At 40.0% G+C, this 24000-nt stretch overlaps 1 protein-coding gene across 1 annotated transcript in view; it reads left to right on the top strand.

The window, feature by feature from the left end:
* Positions 1–6966: 6966 nt before the first annotated feature.
* The window catches only part of NLK (nemo like kinase), a gene marked incomplete at both ends in the record, with an annotated part of 173364 nt that continues 156330 nt past the window's right edge, over positions 6967–24000 (top strand). The window contains one exon of the mRNA XM_080712385.1: positions 6967–7424. Coding sequence (XP_080568511.1) covers positions 6967–7424 — 458 coding nt within the window. The remainder of the gene's footprint in view (positions 7425–24000) is intronic.

The raw sequence follows: 24000 nt of genomic DNA, 5'->3' as shown, positions 1-24000 counted from the left end.
GTAGGTCTGGGGTAGAACTTGAGAATTTGCGTGTATAAGCAACTTCTAGAGGACTGCACTTTAAGGAGACGGACCTGCAGTGGGAGACTGGAAGGGCATTCCAAACAGTACATGAGTGTGAGGGGAGAAGATAATCAATGCGCACTGAGCTTTGACCCTTTGCCAAGCACTTTTAAATATGTCCCCTCATTTAATCCTCCTATAAACTTGGTGAGCACTTTATTTCAGTGCTGAAATTATTGATTTCAGGCAACTGAAACTGATAAAGGTTAAATTGTCTGAGTCATGGAGCCGCTACAGGACAGCCTTGGATTTGTACCCGCTTCTCCAGCACTCAGTAACTCTGCAAATCTGTGCCGTCTTCCCCTTTCTAGGTACGATCTTAGGAACGCACACCACACTGAACCAGATGCTGAGCTCTCTGTATTGGTCAAGATCAATAAGCAGTAATCATATAGATTCTTCAGTACTAGGAGGGAGGCACCATGAAGATATCTGAGAGACACATAGTCTAGAACAGGAGTAGTGAAAGCTTTCTAGGAAGAAAAAGTAAAAAAAAAAAAAAAAGATTGTGTGTGGTACTGGGGATGAAACCCAGGGGCTTTTCTACCTCCGGGCTATACTTCCAGACTATATATATATATATATATATATATTTTTTTTTGTGGTGGTGGTACTGGGGTTTCTGGAAGCCCTTCTACCTCCGGGCTACACTCCCAGACCTATTTTTTACATTTTTATTTGGAAACAGGGTCTCCTAAGCCAGCACGCGTGGCTGGCTTCGAACCTGCGCGATCCTCCTGTCTCAGCCTCCCAAGCGCGGGGATTACAAGCGTGCGCCACCACGCCCGGTGACCTATTTTATATTTTTATTTGGAAACAGGGTCTCACTAAGTTGCTGAGAGCCTCACTAAGTATCTGAGGCTGGCTTCGAACCTGCGCGATCCTCCTGTCTCTGCCTCCCAAGTACTGAATTCAGGTGTGTGTCATCATGCCTGGCAATATTCAAACTGTTAGTGTCATATTTTATAATTAGTTATTGTTGCTAATATTTTGCTGTGTTATTTATAAATTCGTTTTCAACATATGAATACATGAATAAGAAAAATAGTATAGATAAGGTTAGGTACAATCTGTGGTTTCAGGCATCCATTGAAGGTCTTGGGCAATAGTATACATATCTGTGTCTCTACCCTTGAATAAAGTCAATAAGCCTAAGTAGCTCGGCAGGACATGGTTCCTCCCCTCTTCAAAGACCTTCTCTCTCATCTCCATCCTCCGGGCTATACTCCCAAAATTGCTGAAGCTTGAGGCCAGCTTCAGCAATTTAGTGAGGTCCCTCAGCAATTTCACAATACTCTAATTCTTTCCTCCCCACCTCTCTCTCTCTCTCTCTCTCTCTCTCTCTCTCTCTCTCTCTCTCTCTCTCTTTCTTTCTTTCTTTCTTTCATTCATTCTTTCTTTTTTGTGTGTGGTACTGGGGATGGAACCCAGGGACCATCTAACTCCAGGCTATACCCCCAATCTATTTTCTATTTTATTTGGAAACAGGGTCTCACTAAGTAGCTGAGGCTGGCTTCAAACCTGTGCGATCCTCCTGTCTCAGCCTCCCAAGTGCTGGGATTACAAGTGTGTGCCATTACACCTGGCAAGACCCTGTTTCAAAAAATATATATAATAAAATAAAAAGGGCTAGGAGTATAGCTCAAAGGTAGAATGCCTCTGATTTCAACCTCCAGTACCAAAACCCAAACAAAAAACAGTTTGAATATTCTTTGTCCAAAATGCATGGAACCAGTGTTTCAGATTTCTTATTTTCAAGATTTTGGATTATTTACACACACACACACACACACACACACACACACACACGCACACGCACACACATTGAGATATCTTGGGGATGGGATTCAACTCTGCGCACAAAATTCATTTATATTTCCTATAAACCTTATATGCTAGCATTAAGGTAATCTTATAAAATGGTTTTAGTGTGTCTGTGTTTTGACTGTGACCTCTCACATGAGCTCAGTGGTGGAATTTTCCACTTGTGGGATCATGTTGGTCTTCAAAAGATTTTGGATTTTGGAATATTTCCAATTTTGGACTTTTGGATTAAGGATGCTCAATCTGTATGGTGTACTCTATAATAAGAGTTATGTTAGTGTGGTCTCTCCTATTCTCAAAATAAATTATATTCCTAGTATTTGGGAGGTTGACACAGGTTTGCAGGTTTGAAGCCAGCCTCAGCAATTTAGCGAGGCCCTCAGCAACTTAACTAAATTCTGTTTTGAAATAAAAAATAAAAAGGACTGGGGTTGTAGCTCAGAGATAGAACTCCCCTGCGTTAAATTCCCAGCACCCTGGCTTGTAATCCCAACATTTGGGAGGCTGAGACAGGAGGATCTGGTTTTGAGGACAGCCTCAGTTAGTGAGGCCCTTTGCAACTTAGAGCCTGTTTCAAGATAAAGATTAAAAAATAGGGCTGGGGGTGTAGCTCAGAGGTAGAATGTTTCCAGGTTCCATCCCCAGTACCAAAAAAAATTCCCAGCACCAACCGCCAAAGTCATTGTACTGTGCACATCCTTTTCTCATGACGATGTGACATGATGTGGTGCTTACATGATGAGATGGACCGAGAAGAAGGACGAAGGCACTGTGAGGCCGTCAGTGGTAACTACTATGTAAGGGCTACTGGAACACAAGCACTCTGATGCTATGCTAGTTGATAGAAACTCAGTTGATTAGCTGATATATAGTGAGTAGTTTATACAGTGTAGATCGGCTGGATCAAAGGATGATTTATATCCCAGCAGGAGGACACGGCTCAAGATTTTATCCTGCTCCTCAGAATGATGCACAACTCAAAATTTATAAATTATTTCTGGGATTTTCTTTCTTTTTTTTTGTGGTACTGGGGGTGGCATTCAGTCGCTTTTCTACCTCTGGGCTATACTCCCAGACCTTTCTTATATTTTATTTGGAAACAGGGTCTCACTAAGTTGCTGAGAGCCTCACTAAGTAGCTGAGGCTGGCTTCGAACCTGCGCGATCCTCCTGTCTCAGCCTCCCAAGTGCGGGGATTACAAGCGTGCTCCACCACACCCGGCTTGGAATTTTCTATTTGAAATTTTGGGGCAGTAGTTGACCATCAGTAACTGAAATCAGCGGGAGGAAAAACCTCTGATAAGAAGGGGTGAATGTATTCTTCTCATTTATTTATTGCTTATTTATCAAGAGAATCTGTTCTTTTTTTTAAATTTTATTTATTTATTTATTATTTTTTATTGGTGCATTATATGAGAATCTGTTCTTTACCCCATATGTTCCCATTTCATAGTTCAGGAACACCGGCCAGCAACAAACTTCTATGGAATGCAACCCAAAGAAATTCTATACATTTCTAAATCACTTTGCACTCTGAAAGATGCTAGCCTTCTTCCTCTTCTCAGACTCTTTCACGGAATCATAATATCTGTAGAAATGTGCATATGCTTTCTTTCTTGCTTCAACTATAGTAAACTTATAGAGAGGTGAAACCCTCAAGGGACAATACATGCTTCAACAATATGAAATTGCAGAGTCTTGGCTGGACAGCTCATATCTGAGGCGTGATCAAAGCAGTGAAAGCTATGATAGTCAAGTGTCCTCAACACCAACGTCTTTCCCAAATGACGAGAGTTCAAAAGGTTATTATGCCCTCAGCAGAGGATGGTTTAAAGAAAAGCAATCTGTAGGCTGGGTATTGTTATTAAAGACATTGGTGGTATAAATTTGGGTAATGCTGCGGGAGACAGAGGTGGAGTGGGGAAATGTTTAGAAGTGTTTAAGGACAGGCTTATAATCCCAGTACTTGGGAGGCTGAGACAGGAGGATCATAGTTTCAAGGCCAGCCTCAGCAAGGCCCTGTTTCCGTTTCTTTTCATTTATTTATTTATTTATTTATTTATTTATTTATTTATTTATTTATTTATTTATTGTGGTACTGGGCATTCTACCTCCAAGCTATTCTCTGAGCCCTATTTATATTCTTTATTTTGAAACAAAGTCTCAAAAGAAATTGCAGAGGGTCTCACCAAGTAGCTGGGGCTGGCTGCAAACCTCTGTTCCTTATGTCTCAGCCTCCCAAATACTGAGATTACAAATGTAGGCCACCATGGCCGGCTGGGGGTATAGCTTGGAGGTAGAATGCCACTGGGTTCAGTCCCCAGTGCCCCCCTCACACACACACAAAGAGAAAAAAGAAAGAAGGCAGAAAGAAACATTTAAGACTGGATGATTGGAAGGGGAAACATAGGAAAAGGAGGAATCAAAGATGACCTCCAAAGCTGGGTGTGGTGGCGCACACTTGTAATCCCAGTGCTTAGGAGGCTGAGACAGGAGGATCACGCAGGTTCGAAGCCAGCCTCAGCTACTTAGTGAGGCTCTCATCAACCTAGTGAGACCCTATTTTCAAATAAAATATAAAATAGGTCTGGGAATGTAACTGGAGGGTAGAAAGCCCTGGGCTCCATCCTCAGTACACACACACACACACACACACACACACACACACACACACACACTGACCTCCAAGTTTCTAAGTAGTTTTAGTAAGAATAAATAAGATTCGGGTTGGAGGTGTAGTTAAGTGTGCTTAGCATGTACAAAGCCCTGAGTTTGAGCTTCAACACAAACAAGGAGGAGTTAAAGAAGGTGGAAAAGGAGAAATAAGGGGAGAAGAAGTTGTTTTTGTATGCCTGTTATTTCATATTTTAGAAGAGTAAATTCAAATAAGTGAAATAATGTGAAAGAATGATGCTATTCTAATAAAATTTTAATGTCCAGAACTTACTTCATTAGAAAATTCCTATGTGATTATTTTATGTTTTTTTTTTTGTTTGTTTGTTTTACTTTATATCACCAGCTTTACATTCTATTGAAAAGGAGTTCTGAATTCTGGAGATAACACTTTTTTAGTCAACGTCAAGATGAACTATGAAGGACCAGCCATAGGCTATGAACTGTTCTAAGTATCCCGTGAAGGTCTTTTTTCTGCTGAATGGATCTTTAGTTTCGAAATTTCAACATGGCCTTTTTTCTCCATTTTTCTATGCCTCCCCAAAGGGTAGTAATTAGTTGTATACCATCAATGGACCAGTGATGATTTAGACCCCGCCCTCCTCGTCATGGCCCCGCCCATTTGTAGACCACACCCTCACTTGGCCCCGCCCCTCGGGGAGTTCATCTCAGATATGACAGCAAATGCTCCATAATTTTGACCTATAGGATATCTGAAAGGCGGGACTTAGATAAATCTTTTTTTCATTTGTCAAATTATATGTCTATCTGGCTTCGGTTCCAGCCCACTTTATCTTCAACTCCAGGATTGGTTGTTCTGTTCTTTGTTCCTGGCTCATGATTGGCTCTTTTATTCCGCCCCTCTATCCCAGCCTTTGCAGGCGGGATTAGCACGCAGCTTCCTGCTCCTGCCAAAAAAATAAAAGAAGAAAAAGAAAAGAGAAGAGAGGCGAAAAAAAATGTCACAGAGATCTTCGATTTTTAATTGGCTTTTACTTTTGTCGATCAGGTCAAATACTGTCTTTTGATTGGTCTCTTTATCTGCCCATCTCGGATCGGGGGCGGGATTTCCCCAGGAGACCCACACCCTGTTGCCACTGGTCGAACAGTGCGCCTGTCTGAAGCTCCAGGCCCAGGATTGGAGGCAGACACGGACAGGTGGGCGTGGATTGGCCAGGGCAGCCGGTCAGTGTGAGGCGGGGGCGGGGCCTCGGCGGCTGGTTGCGCGTGTCCGCCGCTGGCTCCGCTCTATCCGGCTTTGCTAGGGGAGGTGAGTCCGGCCGCGGCGGCACCGGCAGCGGCTGAGGAGGCGGCGGCTGAAGAGAAAGCGGCCGCGGCGGCTGAGCAGAAAGCAGCCGCGGGGACCGAAGCCGGGTGGGGGGGAGGGGGGGAGACGGAGCAGCCTTGAGCCCTGCAGGGGCCGTCGCGCGGGGGGACCCACCCGCTCTCCCCCCCAACCCTCAGCTGAAGCAGCCGGCGGCGGGGGCAGGAGTCAGTCCGCTTCCGACTGTACCCCACCCGCCTCCCGGGGCTCCCATTCTTCGGCCCCGGGTCCCTAACCGCCTCCCGAGGCGGTTCCCTCTGCCTGGGCGTCCGGGTGCTGTCCACCTCTCTTTCATTCCTCCTTGCACCTCCTTACCTTTACTTTTGCCCTGGTTCTCTTTTCTCCTCCCTGCCCTGCCTATCGCTCCTCTTCTCACTCTATTCCTTCAACCATCTTCTCTGGCTCATTCTGCCCAGGAAAGTTTGGTACTCTTCCCCCCCACCCCCAAAATCAGGTCAACCAGACTAGGAATAGGGGGAGATGTAGAAAGGCCTGAAGAGTTCGAGGGGGGGGGGAAGCTGGAAGCTGATTTCCCAGAAAGTTTCCCCCTGTCTTTTTAATTTAGAGTGGTTGGGATTTTTTTTAATTGTATTTTTGAGGAGGTGGTAGGTGTTTAGAAAAGGATGTGGGAATGGAAGGGGTAGATGAGTCAACCCTCTTAAAAGATTCTAAGGGTGGTGTGTTACCTGATCCTTTTCTTGTGTGGAGTTCAGGGGGTCGGGAGGTTTGGCCTTTATTCCCATATTCAAAGTTAGAACCTCCCCCAAATTAAGGATGGAGTTTTAGTACCACTTGTGGCAGGAATCCTGGGGGGAAGGGGGTCCTTTTTTCCTTTTTCTTTTCTTTTTTTTCTTTTTCTTTTTTTTCTTCTTCTTTTTTTTAATCAACCCACACCTTTCCACACACACTCACCAAAAAAATTAAACACCAAGATCCTCTAACTTGTTTGGATTGACTGATGAAGACATAAAGCCAGTTACGCTCTATGTTTTTTGAGGTGGAGTGAGTGGTTTTTCTTCATTTTTAAATGGCCAAATGACAGCTTGACCCAGTTCGCTTTCCAATCAAAGGGCATTTTTTTGAATGTCTCTTTGTGGCGCAAGAGCCAACGCAAAAATGATGGCGGCTTACAATGGCGGTACATCTGCAGCAGCAGCAGGTCACCACCACCACCATCATCACCACCTTCCACACCTTCCTCCTCCTCACCTTCACCACCACCACCATCCTCAACACCATCTTCATCCGGGGTCGGCTGCTGCTGTACACCCTGTACAGCAGCATACCTCTTCGGCTGCTGCAGCAGCCGCAGCAGCGGCTGCCGCTGCAGCCATGTTAAACCCTGGGCAACAACAGCCATATTTCCCATCACCGGCACCGGGTCAGGCTCCTGGACCGGCTGCAGCAGCCCCAGCTCAGGTACAGGCTGCCGCAGCTGCTACAGTTAAGGCTCACCACCATCAACACTCGCACCATCCACAACAGCAGCTGGATATTGAGCCGGATAGACCTATTGGATATGGAGCCTTTGGTGTTGTCTGGTGAGTATCAAAAGAAAAACACAACTTGTGGCTTCTCGTCTTGACCAGGCGAGTCATTCTTTATGGTTTTCTCTATGTTGACCAAAGTGGAACAAGCTTCTCAACTCAACTATAGGAAGCCACCCTCACTTGTGTGGTAAAGAGGCCTCACACCTTGGCTATGTAGGCCCTAGGCTATATAGGCCTGGACTTTTGAGTCTTCGTATTTTGGTGGAACATCTTCTCATGAGTAATACATTTAAGTTTACTGACCACCTAACCTTACCGCTCATATAATGAACAAACTACTGACACTCAGTGGACAAGTGTATGAAATACTAAGTCCTACAAAGACCTTGGTCACCTCTTATGTGTTTGGTTTAGTTTGGATCATTTGCCCAATTGCAGCAAATGTCAATGACTGACCCAAACCCTGTAATAGTTTTGTCATTAGGATATATTTTGGATAAATCCTTTCCTACTTTTTCCATCTTTTCATGCCTTATTTTGTGAGCTTGATTCCCAGAAGGAGAATAGGTTTTATAGTTGAACCAGTTAAAATCATTTGCTTGAGTGGTTTATTTTAAACTATAAAGCTACAGTTGGGAAGTATGTAGCTTTAGCCTTCTGATAAGAATGCATTAAATATAGCATCACACATGAGTACCACAAATGAGGTTAGTAGACTGTAGCTATGCAGTGGCCCACATTTGGCGTAATGTTTTAGTGTCACTTAGTGACTCTTGGGTTGCTTTTATCCCTTGGTCAGTTGCTGTTGTAGAAAGTATGCTTTTTAAACAAATGAAACTGCTTTACTTTTGCTAGTGCTGGGATAGTTTTTAAAATCTCGGGGTTTTAAAAATGCAGCATTTTGGTCTGTTTGCCCTTAGGAAGATTAGTCGTTTATAATAAAATATTTATTCTTATCAAAAATAGAATTAACTTTTTCAAGGATTATGATTCTGGTGTGGATAGGTGAATTGATATTTCAGTGTTACTTCAAAAATATATTCTTGTTAATGTCTGGAAAAGCGCCCATAGCCACAGGGAAATGAACTGTGGAACTAGACTGGTAAATATCTCCTTTCATCCTTGTTGCTGGGGCTAAAGTTGATGAGTATCATTTGCATTATAACTTTCTATCTTTACTTATATTTCAGAATTTATATTGCAGGCAATTAAATGATCTGATTGTTCTTCTTTTTTAGCTAGCAGAGTTCAGTTTCTTTAAGCTAGTCTCCAAGGAGGTTGCTGCTGCATTCTCCCTTCTCCAAGGTGTGGGATTGATTCCTAGTGGGAAAGTGTAGCCAATAATGGTACCTCTTCAGTCACTCTGCTCAGGGACTTGCTGATTCCTGCCTTCCTCTTCCCCTTCCATAGCTGATCCTCAAGGGATTTCACTGTGAACTTCTATTCCTTGTCTAACCCTTGAGGATTTTGAAGCTGTGGAAGGTGAAGAAGGGAGACAGAAAAAGATTGCTCCTTGCTTTAAATTTTGTCATTGCTTTACTAACTTTGAGAATTTGCCTTCGTTTTAGTGCTTTGCATATAATGCTAAGAACGAGGGATAATGAAAGGGAAATGGGTTTCAGCATTCTTGAATGTGACTTGAAGTTTTAACTTAAACTTTGTGGTAGGGGAAAAGATTTTTAAAAAGGTTGAGGGTAGTAAAGAACAGGAGTGCTGTAACATCTCACAATATAAACGTTCTGGTAGTGGGTACTGTGTATCACTCATATCTGAAAATTCAGATGTGTTTGATTTGAATCTATTTTAGAGTTTCCTTGATTGATCCCTTCTGCTACCTATGGAGTTTGTACCATGGACTTGAAGTTTGCCCCTATGCACTGTCTTCTGGTGTATACCATATGTTCCATGTTTGTCTTGTCTCTCTGACTAATTTGTAAGACCCTTGAGGGTAAGGGCTATCTACTGACGTACTTCTTTTTCTCTGCATCACCTATCACAGTGCTAGAATATCTTTATTGCTTGATTAGTTGGCCTCCTAGGCAGATCCTTCTTTGTTTTGGCTTAAACAACAGAAATGTGTTTCTCATAGTTCTGGAGGTTGGAAATCCAAGATGAGGGTGTCTGCAGGGTTGGTTTCTTCTGAGGCTCCTCCTCTTGGCTTGAAGACAGCCGCTGGCTGACTGTATCCTCACATGGCTGTATCCTCAGATGGTTCGTCCTTCTTTGTTTTTTAACCAAGTTTTTTTAGTTTCCCCACATAGAGTGTTTTTGATCAGCTGTTTTGGGTGAATAGTATAAGAGTTCCAGGTGTGTGTTTTTAGTATGCAAATGCTTTTCTATTTTTGTATTTACATGCTGATAACTTGCTATATAATTGCTTATTATAGTTGGAATTTAACTGTGTTATATGACTTAAGATTTAAAATTAGAGACTGAAAAACAAACTGCAGTGAATTTGCACTGAAACTCAAGATATTAATGAGGCTTTTTACTTTGTAACTAACCGAAACAGGATTTTTCTTTTTAATTCAAAAAATATTTTAGGAGTCTGAAACAATTATTTTCTCTTTTATTTTTTGAAACAATTATTTTCTCAAAATGAAACATAACAATATTCTTCCAGTGATACATCATTTGATTCAACACACCACTTAACAACCCGGGTATTATAAGATCCACTTCAGTTCAAACATATTTTCATTAGTTCATTTTGCAAGTATTCTTCTGGCATAGTATATTACATTGAATTATATCTGCTCTCATTTCTTTTTCTGAACCATGTACCCAGGGGTACTAACCGCTGAAAAGGTGACATGCAATTTTGAGGGATATTCTTCCATGTAGACAAGGAGAGATGTTTGTAGAAATGATGCACCATTTTACCATTCAGATTTATTATGGAACAGCTTAGTCTGCCTGGCTTGATTTATCTTTCTGTTGAATTTAACTAGTGGAATAACTTACCAGTATTGGACAGTTGTGTCAAAGTAGTGAATTACCCATTAGCTTGCTGGTAAAGGTGGTGCTTTGACAGTTCAATTAAGGTTTCATTAACTGTCTGCTATGTTTTATCTCAAATAAGGGTTCCAGTTTACCTGGTAATATGATCATGGGTAGCCTGATATACATTCATTACCAATAATAGTATTGCTTCTGGGTTATCAAAACATATATAATTATGCCTTCATCATCAGATGTCAAGGCTTCCAGATGCCCAAATGGACATATTCATAATGCAAACACAAAACAATCTACAAGCAGTAACCTCAGTCATTTGGTAAAGATTTTATAAATGTACATTCTTGTCTGTAGTTCATGTTTACCAGAGAAAAATGCTGTGCTTTAAAGATATGACAACTTTGGGACTGAGAGCTTCAGGGGCTCACGAAATGTATACATTTAGGAGTTGGAGTAAGTTGACCACATGAGAGCAGTTTGAAAACTGCTAAACTCCGGCAGTTTTTGACATTGGCAATATAAAATATAGATTGGATTAATGGGACATGCTGCCTTGATAAAAGTGAGTCTGGGAAAAGCTTCTCCCTTATAAAAGTAGAGTTTTGGTTTTGACTTGTCTGATTAATTAAAAGATCAAAGATCCAGGGATTCACTTGGTCTGTTGTCTTTGCATTTCAAGTATAATTGGAGAGCTTTGAATTTTATTATTTTAATACCTTCTGCAGTTACTTTTATCTATCTTTCAAAACTTAAGCTTCACGATAGTGATATTTAGTTACTCTTGTGATCTTGATAAATTATTTACTCTTTCTGTTCCTCTTTTATAAAATGGGGATAATGATAGTGCTTATCTCAGGATTGGTATGAGGATTAAATGAGGTAATCCTTATAAACCAATGATTACACTATCTAGCACACAGTAAACTCTCAATAAATGTTAGCTGTTTTTTTATTATAGTTATTGTTGGTAGAAAAATCAAACTATTGTGTTAATGTGCATGAAAGTGCCTTCACAGATTGTTATATTTACCAGGTGAAATCAACATACCGACTATTTTTGGAGACATGACTTTAAATACCATAGAGTGTCCCCTCAGTTGTGTTATATGCCAGGGAGATAAAGGTCTGATTCAGAGCCAAGAAGCAAATAGTCTGTCCTGTTTTCTCAGTTAATTACAAAGAAAAAATATTTGTTAGTATGGGTTTGGTGGTAGGTGTTATAGTCAGATCATCTGTACTCTTATAGAAAGTATTGAAGATTTGCATACTGGGAAGGAAATAAATTTTTTCTTTTCAGAATGTAGCAAGTAAAGGACATTGTGTTGTTAAAAGTATAGCTTTAGTGAAACTTCATTTTACTTGTGTTTGGATGAGAAAGTGTGAATTGCTAAAGAAGATCCCAGGGAGGTGGGGGAAATATGTGTGATTTAATGAAAAATTATTCAGTGTAAATCTCTGCATGGCAGAGATTGTCTAGCTTGCTCATTTTGTGAAAACCAGAGTGCCCTCACTTTTTTCCTGATGTTGTCTCTGGTCCTTTTACTCGGTAAACAGCAAACCGTAAATTGAGGGGAAAAAATAGGAGAGGTTTGGGGATATGTTTGGGGAAAATCCTTTGAGTTGGTTGCATAAGACAGAGTAGTATACTAAAATGCATTGTGTTATTGTGTTTTACAGCTTGAGAATCTGTAGTGCATCAGCCAGGATTAACAGCCACAGCTAGATTCTTTGGGTGGGATGGGGTGTCGGTTTTGTGAAAAGAGCTTTAAGAAGCAGAGCCTACACCATAAAAAGGGAATGATTGCCCTTCTAGTCATAACAAAGCAGCTGAGTGAAACTAGAAACGTTGAAATCTATGTTGTTAATTTCACCTATACATAAACTTACTTTAGAATCTTCAGGTTTAGCCCGATGTGGTGGCACACACTTGTCACCTCAGTACTTGGGAGGCTGAGACAGGAGGATTGTAGGTTCAGAGCCAGCTTCTGCAATTTAGTGAGGCTCTTAGCAACCCAGTGAGACCCTGCTTCCAAATAAGAACTAAAATTGGGCTGGGGGTGCAGCTTGGAGGGTTCAAAAATACCTCTGGGTTCAATCCCTGGAACCAAAAAAAAAAAAAAAAAAAAAAAAAGCAGGTTAATGTTCATAAAGTTAAAGAAGAGAGAGAATAAAAGTAACACAATTTAATGATACTGCACCAGTTTCTTTTCTTTTTTTTTGCGGAATTGGGGATGGAATCCAGGGTCATTGTACCTCAGAGCTATACCCCCAGCCCTTTTTTTTTAGCCTTTTAATTTTAATTAATTAATTTAGTAGTACTGGGGAATCCAGGGTCATTGTACCTCAGAGCTATACCCCCAGCCCTTTTTTTTTAGCCTTTTAATTTTAATTAATTAATTTAGTGGTACTGGGGATGGACTGAGCAACACCCCCAGCCCTGTTTTTAGCTTTTTTTGTTTTTGAAGCTGGGTCTCTGAGTTGCGAAGGGCCTTAGTAAGCTGAGGCTGTTGTGAACCTCGATCCTCTGGTCTCAGCTTCCTGAATGCTGGGATTACAAGCATGCACCACCTGGCTTTTAGTCTTTTTATTTTTTAAAGGGTTTTTTTTTTTTTGCTTTTTGCTTTTTGGTCTGGGGATTGAACCCAGGGTTTGCCAAGCAAGCACTTTGCCACTGAGCTACATCCCAGCCCTAGTCTTTTTATTTTTTTGAAACAGGGTCTCACTGAGTTGTGAAAGGCCTTGCTGGGATTATAAGTATGTGCCACTGTGCTGGGCTGCACCAGTTTTTTGATTATTGAAACTTTATAGACTATAACATTAAGAATCATTTTGGATTTAGGCTCCTGACAAGATTATCCAAATTATATTAAAAAATGAGAAAAAAACCATCTGAATGTAGTGGTACATGCTTGTAATTCTAGCATTTGGGAGACAGAGACACTTACTTAGCAACTTAGTAATGACTCTCTGCAGTTTAGACCATTTCAAAATAAAAAAATAAAATAGGGCTAGGCTTATAGCTCAGATTAAAAAGTCCCTGGATTCAACCCGTACTACCCCCCCAAAAAAAAAAAAATTACAACACAACAAGAGAAACTTACTTTATTCCTAGGGAGAAATTTCATGTTATACTACTGAATATCAGCTTAGAAAAAAAAAAGACAGACTGGGCATGGTGGCACACACCTGTAATCCCATGGGAGGCCAAGGCAAGAGGATCACAGATTGGAGGCCAACCTAAGCAAGTTAGCAAGATCCTGTTTCCACAGTACTAAAAAAAAAATAAAATAAAAAGACAAATGTTTTATTTTAAAAAGGCATTTCAGAAACCATATGTGGTGGTGCCTACTTGTAAACCAATCATTCGGGAGGGTGAGACAGGAGGATCACGGTTCCCGGGCAGCCTCCGCTACTTAGTGAGGCCCTTTGCAACTCAATGAGACCCTGATTCAAAATAAAGAATAAAAAATAGGGCTTGGGGTGTAGCTCAGAGGTAGAATGCCCCTGTGTTCCATCCCCAGTACTGAAAAAAAATTAAAAAAAGCATTTCAGAAACATTGCCTTTTCAAAGAAGCTAAAACATTATCTCTCAAAATTAAATGTCCTCAAATCTGGTAAGAGAAATGGGGATAGATGCAGTTCCCTTTCATCTGTTATGCCAGAAGGATAGTATTTGTAAAATGCATTAGCTGGATTTGTTTGCGTCTAAATTCTGGGGTTTTTACCCTTAAAGCATGGGCAGCTATAGAAATGTTTTTCTTTAACATAAAAAGTCCTTTACTGGAGTTCTGGAATGTTTCATTATCTTCACAACTTGGAAAATCAGAGTTTCCACTGACTTCTGTAGTATAATTAAGTGACTATTCTTGGTGGTTATTAGATTTATTGATGTCCTAGCAATTCAAGAACCAACTGTTTATATACTGTTTTTCCCCCTCAATATGCTGACTTTGTTTTTTTTTTTTAATGGAAATTGTCAAGGTCAAAGAAGACTTACCGTTTGTCATTTACCAATAAATGGAATGAAGCTGTTTAGGTAGATGCTGTTTCATTAGAAGATTATAGTTGGGTTTTAGTTATGATTCCGTACGCATCTGTAACATTACAGTGAATTACTTGTTGACTGGGTCATCTAATGCAGATCAACAATGATTTCCTAAGATAGCTTGTCAATTTGATCCTGTTTTTGCTTGGGGGTAACACAGAGACTGCCTGCGGCAAGAGTTTAATACTGTCAATGAACATGTGACAAGTCATGGTAGATCTCATTGGTGGTTCTGACATACTTAGCCAAGAAATAATAGCAAGAATTCTGGCACTCTGATTTTAGGGAAAGATGACTTCTAAGGGAACTATGGTGAGATTGAACTTTAACAATTAGTTTTAGTGGTGTGAGTAGAGGTGGGACGTGCAGGAATGTCTGCCATTGATAATGGTGCCCTTTAAACCCAGTTTCACAACTGCATTTTGAGTTAGTAGTTGGCTACTTGAATTATATCTACTATTAGACAACAAAAGCTTTTTTTGAAACAGGGTCTCACTTAGTTGCTGAGGCTGGTTTTGAATCCGTGATCCTCCTGTTTCAGCCTCCCAGATACCAGGATTATAGTTGTGCACCAGCACATCCAGCTCAGCAGAAGCTTTTGACTTTTGAATTCACTAGTCCATGTATTTTTATTGTCAACCTGCTGTGGATCAGCACACTTGTAGGCAGTAAATGAGGAAAATTTGTTCTGTGAATAATTTTGCAAAGCTCTATCAAGATCCGGCTGTTACGGGGCGTGGTGGCGCATGCTTGTAATCCTGGAGGATCACAGTTTGCAGACAGCCTCAGCTACTTAGTGAGGCCATTTGCAACTCAGTAAGACCCTGTTTCAAAAAATATTAAAAAAAAAAAATCAAAACTAAAATTAGGACCGGGGGTGTAGCTCAGAGGTAGAATGCCCCTGGGTTCCATCCCCAATACTACAAAAAAAAAAAAAAATCTGTATTATCCCTGTTGTGCTTGGTACTGAGCTGTTGGGATGTTTAGGTCATGATCTTGCCTTGAAGGAGTTTACAGAAAAGTAACATCCTTACTCTCAGGAAATCCATAGTCATAGTAAAGAATTGAAACTAAGTTTTAAAATTAAGTAAAAATCTGAGGATATATTATTTTCACTTGTTCATGTAAATTTAGTATTTGTTGACTCTTTACCAGGCACAGATAGGGATTAAAGAAAATTGATCTCTCTAGTGGGGGAGATGATTTGTAGATGGTAATTATAATTCAGTGCCGTAAATGCAGCAATGGCAATAGTCCCTGGATATTATGGGAGCATAGAGAAAGGATTTCTGTAGATGCTCCCTAGAATAGGCAATTCTTGAGTTGTGGAGGAGAACCTGCCTGTTTGCAAACAGGCAATCACTTTCTTCTGATATGTAAATTTAATACTGCTATTTTTCCTCATACCTTTTACCTTTCTAGAGTTTTTTGAATGAGAGAGTTAACCAGTGGGAAAGGTCATGCTAGGATCCTCTCCATGTGTAGGAAACCACAGGCAGAAGTTGGGGTGGTAGGACATGTCAGCTGGAGCTAGATCATGAAGAGGCTGAGTGTCATGTTGAAGGGTTGAGTCTTGAGGCTCTACCCTTACAGAGTGGGGATGGGAGGACAAGACTTACTTTCCTAAGTAAAGGACTCATATACATACAGCACAAAGAGATATATAGTACATCTATAGTGTTAAATTTCATGAAGGGAATGATTAATGAAAAACATCTTGCTAGGCACGCTTGTAATCCCAGCATTTGGGAGGCTAGGACAGAAGGATCGTGGTTCGCGGCCAGCCTCGGCTACTTAGTGAGGCCCTTTGCAACTCAGTGAGACCCTGTTTCAAAATAAAGAAAAAAATAGGGTTGGGTGTAACTCGGAACCCTTGGGTTCCATCCACAGCATTGCAAAAAACAAAAATAAAAAATGTATTAAAAGACTCCTTAGGAGATTGAGAATGAGAGAAGGTTGAAACCCTGCAAATAGCAACTATTGAAAGTTTTTAAGTAAGAGTGTCTTGGATTTAATTCTGCTTTGACTGTGTAAATAAAGGGAGCATAGTCTGTCTGAGCCTTAGGGAATGTTCTGCCCTCTATAGGTGGAAATAGTTACAGGAGTTCAGACTAAAGCATGCCGAATTAGGAACATGTGTCCACAGTGAATGACAACCCAGTATAGCAGAAGATTGTTAGGAGGATGGGAGTGATCTTTGATGCAGATAAAAAGTCAAAATGAGCCGGGCGAGGTGATGCACGCTTGTAATCCCCGTGCTTGGGAGGCTGAGACAGGAGGATTGCACAGGTTCAAAGCCAGCCTCAGCTACTTAGTGAGACCCTGTTTCCAAATAAAGTATAAAATAGGTCTGGGAGTATAGCCCGGAGGTAGAAGGCCCCTGAGTTCCACCCCCATTATCACCAAAAAAAAAAAAAAAGTTATAATGAGAGTGGAGAAAAGGCCATTGCATTTATTGAATAGGTCATTGAAGGCATTTGAGAGAATACTAGTGTTTTTCCCCTTTTAAGTATATGTGTTTGATTCTAAAGAATGCTTTAAGTATTAACAGCAGTGTGTGTGTGTGTTGCTGGAGAATGAACTATCTTGTGCAGGCTAGACAAGTGCCAGGGAGCCACACCTACACAACTCAGCACTTTGTTTTTATTATCAATAAAACGTTTCCAAATCTTGAGTTTTTATTCCTAGTTTAATAAACCAGATAACTTTATGTTTATTATGTTCAAGCTACCATTTCCATGGGAAGAATTTATTACTATGTTTTAATGATAGGATAATAGGGTGCTAACCTAAGCTAGTTAGGAGATAGGGTTCTGCTTCCAGCCTTGCTACCAACAAATCTATGACCTTGGTATACTTTATTTAAACTTTCTGAAGTTTGGTTTGCTCATTTATAAAAGCCTGGGTTTTCCAAGATCCTATTAGAAAATGGCATTAATATTTGTAAGACATAGTGGCATTATTTGTGGGCATATAAATTCTGCTAGTGACCTCAAGACAATTTTCTCTCTTCTGTTGAATAACTTATACAATTGTTTAAAAGGAAGAATAAACCAGGCACGGTGGTGCCTGCCTGTAATCCCAGTATTTGGGAGGCTGAAACAGTAAGATTGCAGATTTGAGGCCAGCCTGTGTAACATAATAAGACCCTGTTTTAAAATACAAAATACAAAAGGCTGGGAGTGTAGCTCATTGGTAGAATATCTGTGAGTTCAATCCCCAGCAATACACACATACACACAAACACACACACACACATGAAGAATGAGGTAAAAGTCACCCTGTTCTAGGACAATCAGTTTTTTCTACTTGTAAATTTGATGCTACTGTTTTCCTGATAGTACTTTATCGTGTGTGTGTGTGTGTGTGTGTGTGTGTGTGTGTGTGTGTTACTGGGGATTGAACCTAGGGGCATTCTATCTCTGAGCTACACCCAGCCCTATTTTTTATAACTTAAATAGTTTTCAAATTTGAGATCAGATTTTATTTTATTTGTGGTACTGGGGATGGAACCCAGGGGCATTCTACCTCTGAGCTACACCTCCAGCCCTATTTTTTGTCTTTATTTTGAAACAGGGTCTGAGTTGCAAAGGGCTTCATTAAGTAGTAGTGGAGGCTGTCTGAGAACCGCTATCCTCCTATCTCAGCCTCCCAAATGTTGGGTTTACAAGCATGCGCCATCACGCCTGGCTGAGATAAGATTTTAAATGTTCATTTGTTCAAGAGACTTCTACTATTAATGATTGATTATTGATTAATGAGGATTATACACATTGGGGTTCAATTGTTGATGGAACCTGCTTATTTACAAATGGATAATTCGTTTTTTCTACTTGTAAATTTGATGCTACTATTTTCCTGATAGTACTTTATCATTGTGTGTGTGTGTGTGTGTGTGTGTGTGTGTGTGTGTGTGTGTTACTGGGGATTGAACATGGGGGCATTCTATCTCTGAGCTACACCCCCAGCCCTATTTTTTATTCCTTATTCTGAAATAGGGTATCACTAAGCTGTGGAGGGCCTCACTAAGTAGCTGAGGCTGGCTGCCAGCCTGCAATCCTCTTGTCTCAGCCTCCCAAGTCTTGGGATTGTAAGCGTGTACTGCCACACCCGGCTTCTTTCCTTTTTTCTTACTTTCCTTTCCTTTTGGGGATTGAATCTGTTTGTTACTGGGCAACACCCCAAATCCTATATTTGCTTGTTTGCTAAAATATTTGGCGTGGTTTTTAAGTTCTTATTTATTTTACTTTATTATTATCTTACAGTGCTGGGGAATAAGCATGGGGCATGGGGCCTTGTATATACCAGGCAAGTGCTCTACCCCAGATTTACATCCCTGGCTCTAATTTTTAAACCTTTAAATGTGTGCCACCATACCTGGCTTAAATAAAATCCAATGTTGAGTATCTTGTAGTTTGTCTTTTTAGGGGGTGTAGTCAGGTGAGATGATTTTAAGGGCAAGTGCTTATTTAATTTGCAAGTCAATTAAAAATATTTTGTGCCAGGAGTCTTTTAAAAATTCTGACATTGTTTAAAGGGCTTATTAGTTTGCAAATGGACCTCCCAGAAAAAGACCCTTGACAGAGCTTTAAGAGTAGCAGTTTAAGGCATATAATGTTCAGAGAGGGAGTGACTTTCTAAATCCTCTAAATGAGGAAAGCATCACTTTTATAGAAGCCCTCAGCAGATCAGCACTACCTAGTAAATAAATAATGAGAGTCACATGTATGAGTTTACATTTTCTAGTAACCACAGTTAAAAAAGCAACAGGCCGAGCAAGGTGGCGCACGCTTGTAATCCTTGCACTTGGGAGGTGGAGACAGGAGGATTGTGCAGGTTCGAAGCCAGCCTCGCTGGCTTAGACCCTGTCTCCAAATTAAAAATATAAAATAGGTCTGGGAGTGAAGCCTGCGGTAGAAGGAACCCCAGTACCACACACACACACACACACACACACACACACACACACACACAAGCAACAGATGAAGTTAACTTTAGTAATATATTTATTTAAGGCATATGTAACATATTGTCATTTTGACCTATTATTACAATAAATTAATGATATATTTTATATTTTTTATACTAAGTCTGCAAAAGTCCAGTTTTTCTTTGCCTTGTTTTGTTTTATTTTTGCTACTGGGTATTAGACCCAAGGTTTTTCTCAGGCTAGGCACTCTACCACTGAGCTACATCCTCAGTCCTCTTTAAATTTTATTTTGAGATAGTATCTTGCTAAGTTATTCAGGCTGGCTTCACACTTGTGATTCTCCTGCCTCAGACTCAGGAGTAGCTGAAATTACAACAGGCATGCATCACTGAGCTCTGTTAAAAGTGTGTGTGTGTGTGTGTGTGTGTGTGTGTGTGTGTGTGTGTGTGTTTTCCTTGGGATTAAACCCAGGGATGTTCAACCTCTGAGCTACACCCCCAGCCTTACTTTATTTTTTATTTTGAAGCAGTGTCTCACTAAGTTGCAGTTGGCCTCACTGAATTGCTGAGGCTATTGGTCCCAGCCTCTCCAGTACTAGGATCACCAGCTTGTACCACTAACCCTGGTTAGCAGTTGTATTTTAAAACTTATAACATGTCTTAGTTTGGGCTAGTCACATGTACTGCCTACCTTATTGACCAGCACAGTTCTACAGTCTAGCTGGCCTTTATTGGATTATATACTCATTTTTGAACCAGTCACTGTTGATGGAGATAGAATTACTTTTGTAGCAATCTGGTCCACCTCTGGACCTGGATATGGAGTTTAAGTAGAAGGGCTGAGTACCAGCAGTGAGGGCTAGGAAGGCAGTTGTCAGTGACCGAGACAGTGCATTCAGGTCCACTTATAAAGGAAACTAGAATAAAGTTCTCCTGTGTGCCTTGACTTACTTGGTTATTTTCCTTTTCTTTACTGAAGCCTTGTTTGTGCAAAGTAGCAAAAGGTAAAATTGGTGCCTGATCCTTGCCATGTTTGCTTTCCTTTTCAATTAGAGCAGATATCTCACATTGATTTCTTTTCTTTATTCTTTTAGTGTTGTGGTATTATTATCCAGATAAGGTTCTCAAGTCTTATTTTCAATATAATAATATAAAGCTCAGTGATGTCAGGCATCTGACTCCTTACAAAGGAATAAACAACACTGAAACTTTTTGTTTATCCATTCCTTGACCTTAAATTCTTGCTTTGAGCTACAGAAAAGAGGTGAAGAGAGACATTTTGAACAAATAGATAAAATTAGTCATTTGACCCAGATTGCAGCTTTTTTTTCTTCTTCCCCTGTCTGCATAGATAAAAATCACCCTCCAATTTACATAAGCAGGAGCTTTTTCTTACATGCTAATTTTCTTAATGTACCGTGGCATCGAGCTACAAATTTGCAAATTGTGTAAGTAAATTGAAATAAACCAGGTGACTGTTTCACTGTATCATCCTGCCTGTACAGAAGTACCCACAGGGTGTAATTATCAGGTGATTGTCGCATTGCACTTCTAAGTTAACAGGCAGTCTGGTGCAAAGACTTTTTTTTCTCACTTCTCCACCTCCATCTCTTGTCTAATTTTTTAAATAGGAAACTATTGATTTTTATATTTATTCCAACGGGGCAGGAAATTTAGTAATACCAAATTACCAATATGTGGGGGAAATTGAGCTTTATTAAAAGTAATTCAGAAGCCATAAAAATTGGCAAGTAATATGGGTACTGTGCAGAAAAAGAGGCACATGTATACTTGGTTTAGGTTTGAATTGCCTCAGAGAATCATGTGAAAACCTTTAACCATATTTAATTGGTTGACTTTTGTGTTCATTTTTCCAAGTTCTGCAGATTATAGTAATTAGGATTATTATGAAGTTAACTGGGTGTGTACTACAGCCACAGTTCAAAGTAAAGATTGATGTGTATTCTTTTAAAACCCTAAACTAAGCCACGCACAGGTGCATGCCTGTAATCCCAGTTTTTGGAAGGCTTAGACTGCAGGTTAAAGGCCACTCTCTACAATTTAGCAAGACCCTATTTCAAACTAAAAAATAAAAAGGGCTGAGGATAGAGTTCAGATATAGAATGCCCATGGGTTCAATTTCCCAGTACAAAAAGGGGGGGAGCCAAATCAATTTTTAAAACATTTTAATAAAATAAAATTTTTGGAAAAATAACAGTTGGTTTTAGTTACTTTTTTCAGAAGAGTCATGAGGACAAATAATACCAATTAATGAAACACTTTTCTTTATTAAGACATTTCAGTATCCAACTTAGTAATTAATGTTACTTAATTCCTCATATGTTATAATATCTGTTAACTCATATGTATGGTGATTAAATTATACTCCTCCATGTAAGTATATGAAGTAATGACTTGGAAATGAAGCATAATTTTATTCAAGTAAAAGTTTGGTCTTTTTATCCCAATTACATATTTACATATTATTTCTCTTGAATTTAAGAAAAATAGTTTAAGCTAGGCATGGTGGCACACACTTGTAATCCCAGTACTTGGGAGGCTGAGACAGGAGTGAAATGAAACCCTGTTTCAAAATAAAAATGAAATGGACAGGATGAAGCTTGGAGGTAGAATGTCCTTGGGTTCAATCCCCAGTGCCGCGCCCGCGCGCACACACACCCCAAAAAAGGAAAGAAAGAAAGAAAAGAAAGAAAGAAAGAAAGGAAAGTAGTTTAGAAGAACTTTTCAGAGCAAACACAGTTAAAGCATGACCTGAGAAGCACGGCATTTAAGTACAAAGGGACAGTATGTTTTAGAAGTTAAGAATCCTGGCCATGCTCCTCATTAGCTGTAGGCAGATTCTTTTACCTCTGTGTGTCTTATGGTCTTCATGTGTAAAACATTCTACTTCCAAGTTATACCCCCAGCCCTATTTTTTATCTAATAGTGGGGTTGTTGTAAAAATTAAGCGTAAAAATTATGTGTAATATATATGTAAAGTCTTAGAACTGTACCTGGGACTAGGTAAATGTTAACTACCAATTTTTATCCATTTTTAAAAAATCAATTCTAGTTCTAGAATGCTTTCCAAATATAAATTTCCTTACACACATAAAAAGAATATTTGGCTGAGTATGGTGGCGCACGCTTGTAGTCCCAGCATTAGTGAGGCAGAGATGGGAGGATCTTGATTCACAGACAGCCTCAGCTACTTAGCCAGGCCCTTTGCAATACAGTGAGACCCTGTTTCAAAAATTTAAAAAAAAAATTAAAAAATAAGGCTAGGAGCCAGGTGTGGTGGCGCACGCTTGTAATCCCTGCGCTTGGGAGGCGGAGACAGGAGGATTGCGCGGGCTTAAGAGACCCTGTTTTCAAATAAAAAAGTATAAAATAGGTCTGGGAGTGTAGCCTGGAGGTAAAAGGGTTTTCAGGAACCCCAGAACCACAAACAAACAAACAAATAAATAAATAATAAATGGCTAGGGTATAGCTCAGAGGTACAGTACCCCTGGGTTCCATCCACAGTACTGAAAAAAAAAAAGGAGGATTTGCCTGTTTTAATTTCCTTACCCTATTATCAAAGTAATAAATATATTATAGGGTACTTTAAAAATACAGAGTCAGGCCGGGCGTGGTGGCACACGCTTGTAATCCCGGCGCTTGGGAGGCAGAGACAGGAGGATCGCGCAGGTTCGAAGCCAGCCACGCTCGCTGGCTTAGGAGACCCTGTTTCTAAATAAAAATGTAAAAATAGGTCTGGGAGTGTAGCCTGGAGGTAGAAGGGCTTCCAGGAACCCCAGTCCACCAAAAAAAAAAAAAAAAAAAGAATGTTTATTGTAGAACACTTGAAAAATACAGAAAGGAAAAATAGATCAAAATAGATCATACTGTATTTATTTATTTATTTATTTATTTATTTATTTATTTATTTTTCGGTACTGGGGATGGAACCCAGGGACATTCTACCTCCGAGTTATACCCCAGCCCTATTTTTTATTCTTCATTTTGAAACAGGGTCTCACTGAGTTGCAAAGGGCCTCATTAAGTTGCTGAGGCTGTTGGCAAACCGAGATCCTCCTGTCTCAGCCTCCCAAATGCTGGGATTACAAACGTGTGCCACCACACCCAGCTTCGCAGTGTATTTATAATATTGTATCCTGTTTGTTTTATTGACATTATGAAGGTAGATTTTGGCCATTTATTTTGAGGGCTTTCTCATTTTCAGAAGCTTAGAGTTGAACTTGCAAGAAACTATAATATTGGAAGATACTTTAGAATGCATCTAGTCCAACTGCCTCATTTTATAAATGGAAGGATTGAAACCCAGAGAAGCTAAGAGATTTGTTCAGGGTTACACAGCTAGTTGAAAGCTGAGCCTTTGCTCTTTTGCTGCTTTACCAGTAATACTTACCTAAATAAATATCCCTTGAAAAAGGAGGAAGTCTTCTTATAAAAGTATAACAAAATTAATAAAAAATAAACACCTTACAATGAACCCAGTAAGAATGCATCTGAAAAAAATCCAGAATATTTAAAATACTCTATTAGTGGTTTGGGTGTGCCAGCGACTCCAAGTTCTTTTTCTTATAATGTCACAAACTATAGGCTTTAGGTGACTGACCCAACGTGGTGGCACACTCCTGTAATCCTGGTACTGCAGGTTGGAGGCCACATTCAGCAGTTAAGTGAGACCCT

This window comes from Muscardinus avellanarius, assembly GCF_963383645.1.
Source record: "Muscardinus avellanarius genome assembly, chromosome: 16".
Lineage (NCBI taxonomy): Eukaryota > Metazoa > Chordata > Mammalia > Rodentia > Gliridae > Muscardinus > Muscardinus avellanarius.
The sequence above is the reverse complement of the archived record's forward strand: the minus strand, read 5'-3'. Positions and strand labels throughout refer to the sequence as shown.